Genomic DNA, 12,742 nt, shown 5'->3' with positions numbered 1-12,742 from the left:
AGCCCAAATTACATCATTGTTATTAGAGGATATTGTACAGGTCCAATATTCTGGCTGTGTTGGGCTAACAGAGATGACCACCAATGCACACATTGCCTCTGCCTTAAGCGTGGCCAGACTATGTTCATAAACCAAAAAAGTGACTAAAGCACAAATGACTTAAAATGTTTGCAGCACAAGGGCCCTAAGGAGGGCCCTAAGAACTGATGTCAGGCAGCTAGATGGACTGAAGACTGGACAGGCTGCCTGTCTTTTGTTATTTACTTTCCCTAATCCTGTGAATTAAATTAAGTGAATAAATTAAGATCATGAATAATAAATAAAAGTAATATTCACCATATACATTAAGGATTATATATAGGATTTCAGCATTCAGCCATGAGTTCTATAAATAAGATAAATAGCGCAACGTAATGAAAACTCCACTGAAATATTTTCTTCTTTAATATGGTGGTACTGCTAACTACCATCCATACTTGGCAATACATAAAGTATGTACTAGTAATAAAATAATTTCTGGGACAACAATGAGGGAATAGTTGGTGGCTGATTTGATATTTTCCATCAATGCTTTGGTAGACTGATTTTCCTATAAGCTTTACAGTTTTGTCCATTTATATGACATATGAATACTTGTATTCATGTTTAACTTTATTGTCTCTCCTCAAACTGATTTTCCTATAAGCTTTACAGTTTTGTTCATTTATATGACATAAGAATACTTGTATTTATATTTATGTTTAACTTTATTGTCTCTCCTCAGAGATGTGGAATGAGTGACCAATGAGCACTAGAAACATAGCACCCCTGAATTTGGACAGCCTCCTCCCACAGATACTAGGGACCTGCAGACTTTCCACTGGAGAAAATGCCAGCTCTTGGGTACGGCTCTGCAGGCACTCACAGCAGCTATTTCTAGACTAACAAGTAAGATGGGCCAGGATAAGCCCTTTGGGACTAGGAGCAAGTGCCATGGCACACTTCACATCCATATGGTTAAACTCCTTTCATCTCCAGAACATGCTCACCTCACCCATACTGTTCACTGGTCCATGCCATCTCCAAATTGTTCCTGGGCAATGCCTATGAAAGCACCAGCTGGCACCAGCCAGTGCCCTGCTGGAAAGTGTCTGTACAATTAAACAGTAGGAATGGCAGGGCCCAACCCTTTTTAATTGACTAGCAAGGTGGGATGTTGCCTCCTAGGAGCTGTGGGCTGCCTCTCGGTGTGTGGACAGACAGACGTCAAGCACTATCAATTCACATTCCACTTCACCTTGCAGGGACCTCTCTGGACAGCTACACCCCCAGCATGGCTGATCAAGAGTTAAACTCAAAAGACAGAAAGACAAAAAGACCAAATATGTGCTTGTCTTGTGCAGCCTATTTCACCCCATCTTCCAGTAAACTCTGGAGACAGGAAGCTTAATATGACCACGCAAATCCAGTAATGTTCTTCCATCTCTGAAAGGAATTTATCCTTGTGTGACAGAACAAATATTAATGCCAAAAGTAATTTGTTTTACGTGCCTTTCCAACTGAATGTTTCGCTTCTTAGCAAGTATTTTTATACATGCCTAGTACTGCATTAGTCTGAATATAGTTATCAGTTGCAAATCTACCAGACATATTAAAAAATAAAAAATAATCCAGGATAAATACAACAGCCAAATAATGAGCCTGATAAATTATGAAGAGAGTTCTGGGGTTTGGGTTTTTTCACAATTATTTGTTCTGTCTCTTATGGGTTCTTCTAAAGCTGTTTTTAAATTTTATGTACTGGGCATAATTTTCACATTCTGACATTAAGTTTCAAACTCTAAACCAATATTAAAGCACCTGACTACTTCTTTTAGGTATTCAGTATTGACAAAAACAGTTGTAAAAAGTCAGCATTTCTAAAAATACATGCCATTGATTCAGGTGCCTAAATAAAAAAATAGATGTTAACTGATAAGCACTCATGTTCAACTGCCTTGTCACTTATTTTTAATGTTGTAACACACCCATGAGCTGTGTTTCACTTCTTGGTTATGCATACACAGTACTTGACTTAAAAAGGCCTCATATCTGGCACTATAATGTTCTTCGTTGAAGCTGCAGTCAACGAAGTGCAACTGAATCCTTCAAAATGGATTTTCATTTGCATATTTATAGCAGGTATTACATAAAAGGCTTTGTGATCTATAGTTCAAAATCTGTGAATACCAGAGGCCTCTCAAGCATAATCTGCCAGTAAAAAACAGCTAAACACCAAGGATCGTTGTGGGCCATGTAGACTGTGTTTGAGGAGAGAAAATATGGAGTTGCTTAGAGAGCTGAGCCCATTAAAAAAAAAATAAATCATCACATTCTTTATATTGTCTTTCTGCATGATGCTGATTGTGTTCTCCTGGATGACAAATTTCCTGTTGCAGAAATAATATCATTCTATGTGCTATCACCACCAAGCTCTAATTTAATTGCACTGATGCAAATGCTGCAAATTCAGCAAAATCTCAGAGACTGCTCATGCTTATGCACAGACACAGGCACACACATTTCCTTTCATTTGCTTTCATCCAAATCAGTATTTGCAAACTACAATATACCAGCTGTTTATTTTAGTTCATGCTGATGTAAAGGAAATCACACTAGGAAAGGACTTCATATGCACTACCTTTGTTCTTAAAAGAAAGACACAAATAATTTTTATCGATATTGAAAATAATTGAATTGAATAGAATCTTAATAGAAACTCTAATGTTGACAATATTTTTAATATAACCAATGTGAAAGCATATGCTTACATCTTAAAATTCACTTAAGTGCACTGTTTGACTGTCTTCTTAAAGGATAATGCTGTGTAAGTTTCTAAAACAGTTAAAGATAAGCTTTATGATGCAGATATATTTAAATACTTTCCACTAAGAGCAAGCTGATATACTGTATATATCTACTTTATTAGAGTATGATACATCTGCTGACTATAACTGCCAGGTAACGGACAATTAAACAGAAGAATACCCTTTTTCGTGTCTTCTCCTTTAGAAAGGGCCGTATAACTGTGTAGAGGGCATGGATATACCACGGCTGATTGACGAAATGTATTCCTCCAAACCGAGCTGGGAAGCTGTCCTGTATGTCACAAAACAAACACACACGATGTGAATTGATCCGTAACAGAAGTTGCATGTGCATCAAATCTTTTTCTTTTTTTTTTTTTTTTCCTGAATGCCCTCATTTTAATAATAAACCTTAAACAAGAAGAAACGTTCTTCAAAATTGTGCCCTCTCAGTCGTGTCCACTCCCACACCAAGCAGCAACACACCCTGGCCAGAGGAGTGAGGAAGCGTGCGGAGACAGCTATGGCATTCAAATAAAGGCATGTCATTTCTAAACTCCAGAAATGCTTTAAACATTTATGATTTGCCCTTAATCCATCTATGCAATATATTTTTCTCATTTCCACTTCTACGGATTTTTTCATTTTTAATAGTAAAAATCTCAACTCTTCCAGTGTCATTGAAGAGCACCAGAAATGTCCCTCTCGTTTCTGCCTTAGAAAGAAAGTGTAAATCTATACTACTATTCAAAATGTCTCCAATATGATCCATATTTCATAAAACTGAGAATGCATTAAACATTATGCATAAACTGTTATGCAATATCCATGACAGTAATTCTTGTCACATAGTCAGGGGTCTTCTGGGAGCTTAAATGTAAGGATAGCACATCTGTATTGAAGCAATGACTTTTCTAGCTGAAAATCACAAGGGGCAGACAACTCACCAGGAAAGATTCTGATTTGCATTTTCAATTTCTAAGTCAAGAGAATATGCCAGAGGGTTTGGCAGTTTGAAGAGGGCAGCCACTCCGTCCTGGAATGTTATTGCCAAACTCATTGCGTGTCCTCCTTTTGTCTTTGCCTGGTTGATCATGCACTCAAACAATGCAAAAAGCTGCTGCGGTCCCCTGTGGTGCCTGGAGTTACAGCACTGAGCAAGGAAGCAAGGGGTGTGAACGGGTACGTAAATTGATGTATTTCCTCTTTTGTTTTCATGGGTTATGTCAGAACCTTCCCAGCGCTCAGGTACCCACACAACAACACCAGCTCCCACCACCTGAACACACAACAACAACCTCCAAACCAAAAAAACCATCACCCACCCACACAGTACCCCACCACAAACCAGTAATCTTGGGCACTAGAGCATGCCCTGAAGAACCATGTCTACACGTTTCTTAAATACCTCCAGGGATGGTGACTCCACCACCTCCCTGGGCAGCCCATTCCAATGCTGGATAACCCTTTCAGTAAAGAAATGTTTCCTAATATCCAACCTGAACTTCCCCTGGCGCAACTTGAAGCCATTACCCCTTGTCCTGTCATCTGTAACTTGGGAGAAGAGACCGACCTGAGAATACAGGTGCAAACAAGGACCTGTCTCCCAGCTATACCTCCTTCATGGATGCTCTAAAGGCAGCTTCAGGTCTGTGTCAGTGGGATCAGAGGCTCAAGAGGAGGCAATCAAGCAGTGAGATGGGGCACTGTGCAAATAGACAAATGTTGTCTCCTCTGGAGGCAAGATAACAGAGCACACAGAAGCATCCAACAGTCTAGATACAACCCGCATTTGCAGCATAACGATTTCAGGTCATATGGCACACGGCAAAAAAAAAAAAAATAATGGCCAAGAAAAAAACCATAAGCTATACCAACCAATCAAGAACTTAAGGAAGGCAAGAACTGTAGGAATGAAATCTTCAATGAAACGTTTCAAGATAGGAATATGCTTTGAAAAATTGCATATGCCAAGAAACCTCCTTAGTTCTATGAATGCATACAGAGCTGTGGGAATAATGAAGCCTGAAGAGGTCTCTTGCTCCTCTCAAAAGTACCCTTCAAACACTGGCAGGGACACCTAACCCCAGGGATCTCTACATCAGGGTGCCACCTGCCTCCAAATTGCAACAACTCGGTGGATTACTACATGAAATATTTTCCATCAAGGAAGCAATGCCTTAACAATAATCTATAGGGAGGATGACAGCTACAACACACACCACCAACATCTGGGTGGCCACAGCACAACAGCCACTGCAATTAACAGTCCGTTTTACAGATTTTCTCCAGAAATGTTTGATTAACAACAGCCTCGAAATAAAAAAATCCCATTGAAAGACTGTGCTACAGAAGCCTCATCTTGCTAAATGCCTAGTTCCTGTCAGTGCTGACTAAATGTCAAACAGGATAGTTGATAATTTGACATGTAATTCACCCCGTTCAATATCGTAAATCCCCAAACGCCATTTCGAGAACACAACCTCTGATGTACCAAAGGTAGTAAATTATGTCCTTATCACAGCAATCCCATGAATCCATTAGGAAGGATAAATCACTGGCTGACACCTTAACCTTTAGTTGCAGGAGATACCATTCATCTGCAGAAGGTTGTGTTTATTTGGTTTATCGGAGCTGCTGCTCCAGCAAAGAAGCCCAGTGCAGCCTGCTGTGTGCCACGCACAAAAGAGCACACACTAGAGATGCAGAAGACATCTTTTGCTAGTTCCATCTAGATGTCTTGGAAGATGTCTTAAGCGTTAACTCTTGGCAGTTAACTCTGGTAACTGTGTTAAGCCTCGTGGGGGTCAAATGCTTTTCATAATGTAGGCACTATGGAAGACAGCAAAGCAAAACAGCCATTCCTGGCTGTGTGCTTTCTTGCATGATTTTATAAGCTTTTAATTTAACACAAATGCCCCCAAACTTACACAAACCAAGTTATGAAATGTTTGCTCTGTATTGCTCAAAAAATGTCTCCCACAAAAACTGAGGAAAATTTGTGAATGGGAAGATCTCAACAGGCAAACAGCCACGCACACACAGAGATTCAGAGCTGAGAGCCACAGCTATTTTTATTCTGTCGTGGGCTCAGCAGAAGGGATGAGTTGTCAATACTCAGTATCTTTATAAAGATGTTAAATTTCTAGCAGATAAAAGGAATATCTTTAGAAAGTACCACTTTGACACTTCTGCTACCTTTTCCTGCATCTTGGAAACCGTGTACATGGAAGATCATGAATATATGTGGAATGATCCTCAAATCAAAGATGCCACTTGATATCAAAAGACAATTTGTCTCTGTGTTTTTCAGCAATTCTAAAGGCATTTTCCAGTACTGACTAAAGAAGTCAGATATTTATCAATTTCTGTGACTGAACTGAGGTGTTCAAATTCAGAAGCACTTCCTAAGATGTAAGTAGGGGCCCGGAAAGAGAAAGGGTGGTTTGGTGAGAATGATCCTGCGTTGTACACAGTGCAGGGATGAGAATTCAAAAGCTGCTGAGTGCAGATCTAACACCAAATCTCAACAGCACCTGGTGAGAAAATAAAAAAGTGGAATAAGCAACTACAGCTGCTGGAGAAACAGGTGTCAGAAGGTTGTCTGGCTCTTCTCAGACGTATCTGACTTCCACATGGGGATTTGTCAGACAGATGGCCATGCTACACAAACAGCAGGTAGGAATTTCTTCCAAATCATTGATTCTTGGGGTTTTTACATAGATTAAGTCACAAGCGTGGTGGCAGTCACAACTGCCTCTGTAGACATATTGCACTTCAACAGAAAAGCCTGTAACCCATGATTCACATGAATTCTAAGTAAAAGGAATCACATGTATTCTAAGTAAAAGGAATCCCATGCCAGAAAACAGTAAGAAATGGAGATCAGCCATGAAGTGAGCTGTACATTTGACTGGAAAAGTAATAAATCTGATGGGGTACTACCAAACCACAAAAAAGAACTAATTATACATACACAGTGTGTGGATTTTTTTAGCAGTCACAATAACCTCTGTTTATGCAGAAGAAGACAAGCTACCCGTGCCTCCGATGAACACGGTTTGGGACACGGCCGCGCCACAGACACAGGAAGCAGGTTGTTATTACTGGGGACCAGAGTCCTCCTCATACAAAGCTTGCAAATGGCCATTAACAGTGGGCTGCCAAGGAAGAGGCAGACCCCTACACTACTGTTTGCAGAACTGGGAGACCCACCAATGCACGGCAGTAACTGACCTCTAACATCCATAAGCCCGCGTTGGAGAATGATCCCCAGCAAAAAATGCCATCATCTCTGATGACGTGGTTCTGCTCCCTCACAACACAGCAGTTTTACCTCTCTGCCACACACAATTTATACAACCTGTCTCCACAAGCTTCCTCCACAAGGATCCAGCTGCTGTTGCCTGCTACCGCCCTCGGCACACACTAAGAACCTGGGTTTTTACTTGCTGGGCATCACATCCCACCCTGTGATGGATTCAACCATCACCTGAGCCAGCTCTCAGGGTTTCATAGAGAGTCCCTCCCTCTGCTGTGGCCAGCAGAAACTCTTACAGCAAAACCAGTATATGACATTTTCAACAGTACCTAAGAGAGGAAACTGCCAGATTCCTACTGAAAATCAGCATGTCTTCTCAGTGGTGTCAGAATTGTCATCACAGAGGTAATAAAAATGGCCCACCTTTTTCATTGTTGCCAAATGCGAAAAATTAAAGAACTTCTTAAAGCCAAAGCATCCTCCACACTTTGGGTATGACGTTTACATATAAACCTCCAAAGTCTACTTTTAAAGAATTAGTGCCCCAAGCTCAAATCAGTACTGGAGTCAAATTTGTTTCTACAGCTCTTAGAAGTACAGTCTTAGAAGCTGCTGGGACTGCTGTGTGCCCAAAGATGCACTGGCAGCCCAGCCACATCAGGGCCTCACAACTGTGCTGCACAGGACCTGCAAACAGCCCATCTGGAAACACCTTGCCACATGCTAACACCACAAGAGGGGTTGGGCACGTGTGCTCTGGGGTCATGTCTGAGGGTTTGCTGTCCTTATGGGCAGTGAGACTGCTTTGGCGGACAGTCTAGAGGCACCCTTCAAAGGACTGTCTAGACAAATTCAGGGAACACACTCACACTCTTTTCTTAAGGCTGCATTTGAGTGCTGTGATGAATTCAGGCCACAGCATCTGCAGGCGACAGGAGGCCACAAAGTCAACCCTATGAAAACTGTATCTTTCTAATAAAAATTACAAGTTCAAAGATAGCATAATAAATTAATATCTTAAATGTCACTCAAGAGTTATTCTTGAAGATAGCAAATTCAGGTCTCCTCTAGCTAGTCTAAAAAGTCAAGCACCTCAGGGAGGAAAAAAAAATCATGATGATGAACTAAAATAGCATCTTCATAATGGAAGGCCCCACATTCCATTATGAAGATGTTTCATGATATGAATGAATGATGAATGTTTCAAAGACACTGAAACAGTCTGTCTGATGCAAGATGCACTATGACTAAACTTAATTTTTAGTATGTTAAAGAGGAAACGATGGAAAATCACAGAAAGAAAAGGCTTTGATTAGAAGCTTCCTTAGTACTCCAAGAGTTGAATTACCAGAGGAACCAATAGCCACTGCCATCCACAGCAGGAAGGGAAACCCAAGTCTTCCTCCCAAAGCATAATTTTCACTGAAGGTATGAAAGAACAAGACATTCCTAATATCAAACGTCCTGCAGGCGTCCATCCACGACAAGGGTAATTGCAATGTCTCAAAACAAAATAACTTGTGTGTCAAGAATGATCACCCGTGCTCAAGGCATGACCTTAAACTGTGACCCCATCCAGTGACGTGGTGGGATGATAAAGAGACTGAAAAGTGAAAGTGTGGAGTCTAAAAGAATTTTGATTGTTTTGTTTATGAAAACAAATGTTGGAAGGCAGATACTATCTATAAACACACTGGGGAGAATAAAGAATGCTGACACCCAAACAAATGAGAACAAGCTCACCATGAACACAGCCAGCCTGGAAAGTGGTAGAGAGCTTTGAACCATCAAATATTCAACAAGTCGGGGTGGGGGGTGGATACAAAGATTACTAAATTATGAGGAAACTAAGCTTCAGATTGTTTGTAACAACAGATTTCACCTCTGCCCGTCTGTGTTGAAGCTCTTTAAGGTTCAGACCCAAAAAAACCATCAGGTTTCAATGACGACTAGGATGTGGTTCTCCCCTAGCTCGGGCTTTTCATTTTTACTAAACAATGTAGAACCATTTCTAAGACAAACAAAAAGTGCCCAAATAAATTTTTGTTACTGTGTTCAACCGAAAGAGCACTACCTAAAGGCAAATTAACATCATTCAGTGACATTCCTACAAAATAAGATTTAATTATCTAGAACTGGATGTTGTCATTTTGCTAAGAAGCTTCCAGTGAAGCAATTTGACTTTTGGCAGTTCTCCTTTTCATTTCTATTAGTCATGTTATCTTACAGCTCATATAGAAATATGTTAAATTGAATGAGATGAGAAGAGAGCGAGATGGTATCCATCCAGTGAGAATATTGCTCTTTTTATTGAAGTATCTGTTTTAATTTCAAATAATCTTCCATCTTTCATTTCAATATTCTATTCATAAAAATTATATATTGGTTAAATTAATTAGGTGGATAGGGATTTAAAAGCCATCTAACAACATGTGTCTGCATGTTTATATATAAATATAATAAAATTAAAAATCTACATAGATTTTGTGCTTCCACTATTTGGATAAAGGGCTCAGATCACTCTCTTTTTTTTAATTAAATGGGCTTGATAAAGAAAATATTTTGTATAAAACCTCTCATTTTCTTTTGGAATTACTTTATTTTTGCAAATTAACTTCAAGAGGTTTTGGCCTGACTTTTTATAAAGTTTTAATTAGAAATTGTGTGAAATTCTTTTAGCAATTCTTGCTTGTTTTGACAGGGGCTTGGGGGTTTGGGTATTTTTTTTCCCTCAGCTCATTTGTTTAGTTTGAACCTGGAAAAAAAGAAGGCTTTAATTTTAAAGAGGAAATGAAAAATGCTGTTTTCCAAGGACAATTCTGTCTTCAACTACAGACACTGTCCCTTTTTTAATTCTAAGTAACACTTCATTTGGAATGTGAGATATTAAAAGGCGGGGGGGGGAGGTGGATGTCAAAACCCAAACCTTTTCACAGCATGATGCTGTTTCCAAATTGGCAAAACCAGAAAAACAGTAAGAAAGATGGTCGAAGTAGGTTCTTCTATACTGTTTTCTTTTCCTGTGATGAAAATCATTCTTTACAATAGGCAATTATCAGATAGTGATTTCTTCTACGGAAATTCCCATAGGGGAAAAAAATCCATTTTCCCGGCAGTTTGTGAATGTCTTATTAGATTAAGATTACAGATAAATGGAAAAAAAAACCCACTATACTGCAAACTGCAGTGCATAAACATAGTAACAATACTTTCATAATGCTGGTGAAATAGAAATAACGTGCAAAATTACTGTTCATAAAAATGGCATACTCTCATTCCTGAAGGCAAAAGTCTTTGGCCGGGAACTGTAAAGGAGGAGATGAAATGCCACACCAGCATCTCAGCTTGTACCACCCTCATCCTAAAGTCACCCTCGTTTTGTCAGTGAGGCTATCCTGATGCCCTAGCAGCCCTTGGTCTCTGCAGAGACCCCTGACCACAAGATTACTTGTCGTGATGCTTTTCATCATGTAGAAAGCCTCCACAGCCCTGAGGCCATTTCAAAGAGGAGCATCAGTAGTTATCGGTAACTCCTGCCTTGTGCCTCACCACTCCTGAATGTGAGAAGGCTAAATAGTACCTTATCTAGAATTGCCCTAGGGGAGCTATGCTTGTTCTGTTTTATTCAAACAAAATGTGATCTCTTGTGCTATCTCATGTTGCCTTCATAGCAAAAGGGTGGAAGGGAAATCTTAGGATAGTGTTAGGACAAGGACTGAAAGAAGCAATAACAAGGTAGAAACCACAGAAATAATGTAACAGTGAGCAGAGGAGAAGAGAGAATAAATTAATTCAGAGAGGGGCATTGAGAAATTACTATGATGCACAGGAGAAAAAGAGATTCATCGTGTTCCTTTTCTAGACCCTCTTCAAAACTTGCACAGAAAGGCAGGGAAAGAGAAATGTAAAGTATTCCTACATAGAGGACCCATGTGTTACAGTCACATGTCAAGACTGATTTTGCAGACCTAAACTAAATACCAAATCTTATGCCTTCCATATAATTTCTGCATATCATCCCAACTGACAGTTTCCCAGAAGAACCTCAGCCAATCTATGGATCTTTAATTCTGTATTGCCTTCAGCCAAAATTTGCCAGAAACTACACAGGAACTGACTCTCCTCGGTGGTATATCAGTACAGCTGTCCAGGCCATGGGGCACACAGCTCTGCAGATGGACAGGGTAAACAGAGATACTGCACACGGGTAAAAACCCAAGTTTCCTTGTTGTGGTAGCTTTCAAACAACATTGCGCAGCTTCACAGGGCCAACAAGTTACGTAGTTAAAAAAGACACTGATTCTCCAACAAGAATATTCACTTTTTTCCCTGGAAATGGAGAACTTCTAAACTGTTGCTTACAATTTTATTATCCAAAGCTCCCCCCATAAATGCAACCCTCAGTTTCACTTGGGATGCACTAAAATTGGATTACCATTTTTTTCAGTTTGAATTTACAATGATACAATAGACTGAAAACTGTAGTGATTCAAGAGTTATTTCATGAGCCATATGTTTCCTCATACTATGAGGAATCAATCTCCATCACTGCAGTAGGCACTAAGAACAGTAATCGTTTTAGCCATCCAATTTTAATCTGTCACTCCATGCAAATGAGCATCCCGAGAATTGAACTGAACTGTAAAATTGGAGGGATAGTGATTTAAGAAAAATCAGCTGAGGACAGCCACTGAGATCTAGAATGCAGCATAATTAAGCTTTAAATTACTGGGGAAATTGAATAACTGACCTGAGATTCATTAATAAGTATTATATTTCATTAAAAGTAGAGGTATCGTGAACTATGCAGCATACAAATTTTTCAGGAGGTCAGTTCCCAGCAGTAAAAAACTACTTCCAGTTCCAAAAGGCTTCAAATATCTTTGTCATAATACAGAATGGAGATCTATATCAGCCTTTCAACTTCAATAAGGCCTCAGTCTGAACTGCTCAGCTACACTTTATCTTTACAAAGGTGCTTGAAAAGATACGGTTTCCTACAAGGTAACTCCACCTCAGCTTCCCTCTTCTTCACTGCTGAACGACTGCTAGTGGTACACACATGTAAAATGCTCCTGGGAGCCCAGGCAATTTCAATATTGTTTGAGGGAGAACTGTCATTCCAGGTATTACTCTGGAGGATCATAAATCACTGTTGCTGAATTCTAACTTCAGACATCAATTCCTTGTCTTTTTAAAGCCATATAAGCAAGGCCGTCTCTATGTTAGCTGCCACAAAGGAAACTCTCTCAGTAAAAAACAGAGATTCACAATATCTGGGCAAATAAACAATTATTTCTTTTATCATACGTATCTAGGACAAAGCTAATATGTTTATTCTATTACCAGTATGTTTCAGTAATGAATAAATGTGATGCTAGAATCTATCCTAAAATCACACTGTCAGAACTCTTGAAAATTCATATCCAAGCAGTTGGAAGATCAAAATCAGAAATGCAGATCTCTTCTTAGAATCATAGAATCATTTAGGTTGGAAAAGACCTAATCACTTCCCAAATCACCTCCCAAAGCTGTGCTGGTTTTGAAGTTCATCATCAGCCAAAGCAACCAATGTGATGACGGACTTCTCAAACTAAATGAAAAAACATTTAGTTTGCAGGTAGATGTTAATATTTAGCCTATGTAATGTACTCAA

At 39.6% G+C, this 12,742-nt stretch overlaps 1 protein-coding gene across 1 annotated transcript in view; it reads right to left on the bottom strand.

Annotated features, from left to right (window-relative positions):
• The window catches only part of CLVS2 (clavesin 2), a 61,440-nt gene that overhangs the window by 14,236 nt on the left and 34,462 nt on the right, over nt 1–12,742 (bottom strand). Inside the window, exon 3 of the mRNA XM_014966448.1 lies at nt 3,007–3,117. Coding sequence (XP_014821934.1) covers nt 3,007–3,117 — 111 coding nt within the window. The remainder of the gene's footprint in view (nt 1–3,006; nt 3,118–12,742) is intronic.

Source organism: Calidris pugnax, unplaced genomic scaffold (genome assembly GCF_001431845.1).
Source record: "Calidris pugnax isolate Ruff unplaced genomic scaffold, ASM143184v1 scaffold31, whole genome shotgun sequence".
NCBI lineage: Eukaryota > Metazoa > Chordata > Aves > Charadriiformes > Scolopacidae > Calidris > Calidris pugnax.
The sequence above is the reverse complement of the archived record's forward strand: the minus strand, read 5'-3'. Positions and strand labels throughout refer to the sequence as shown.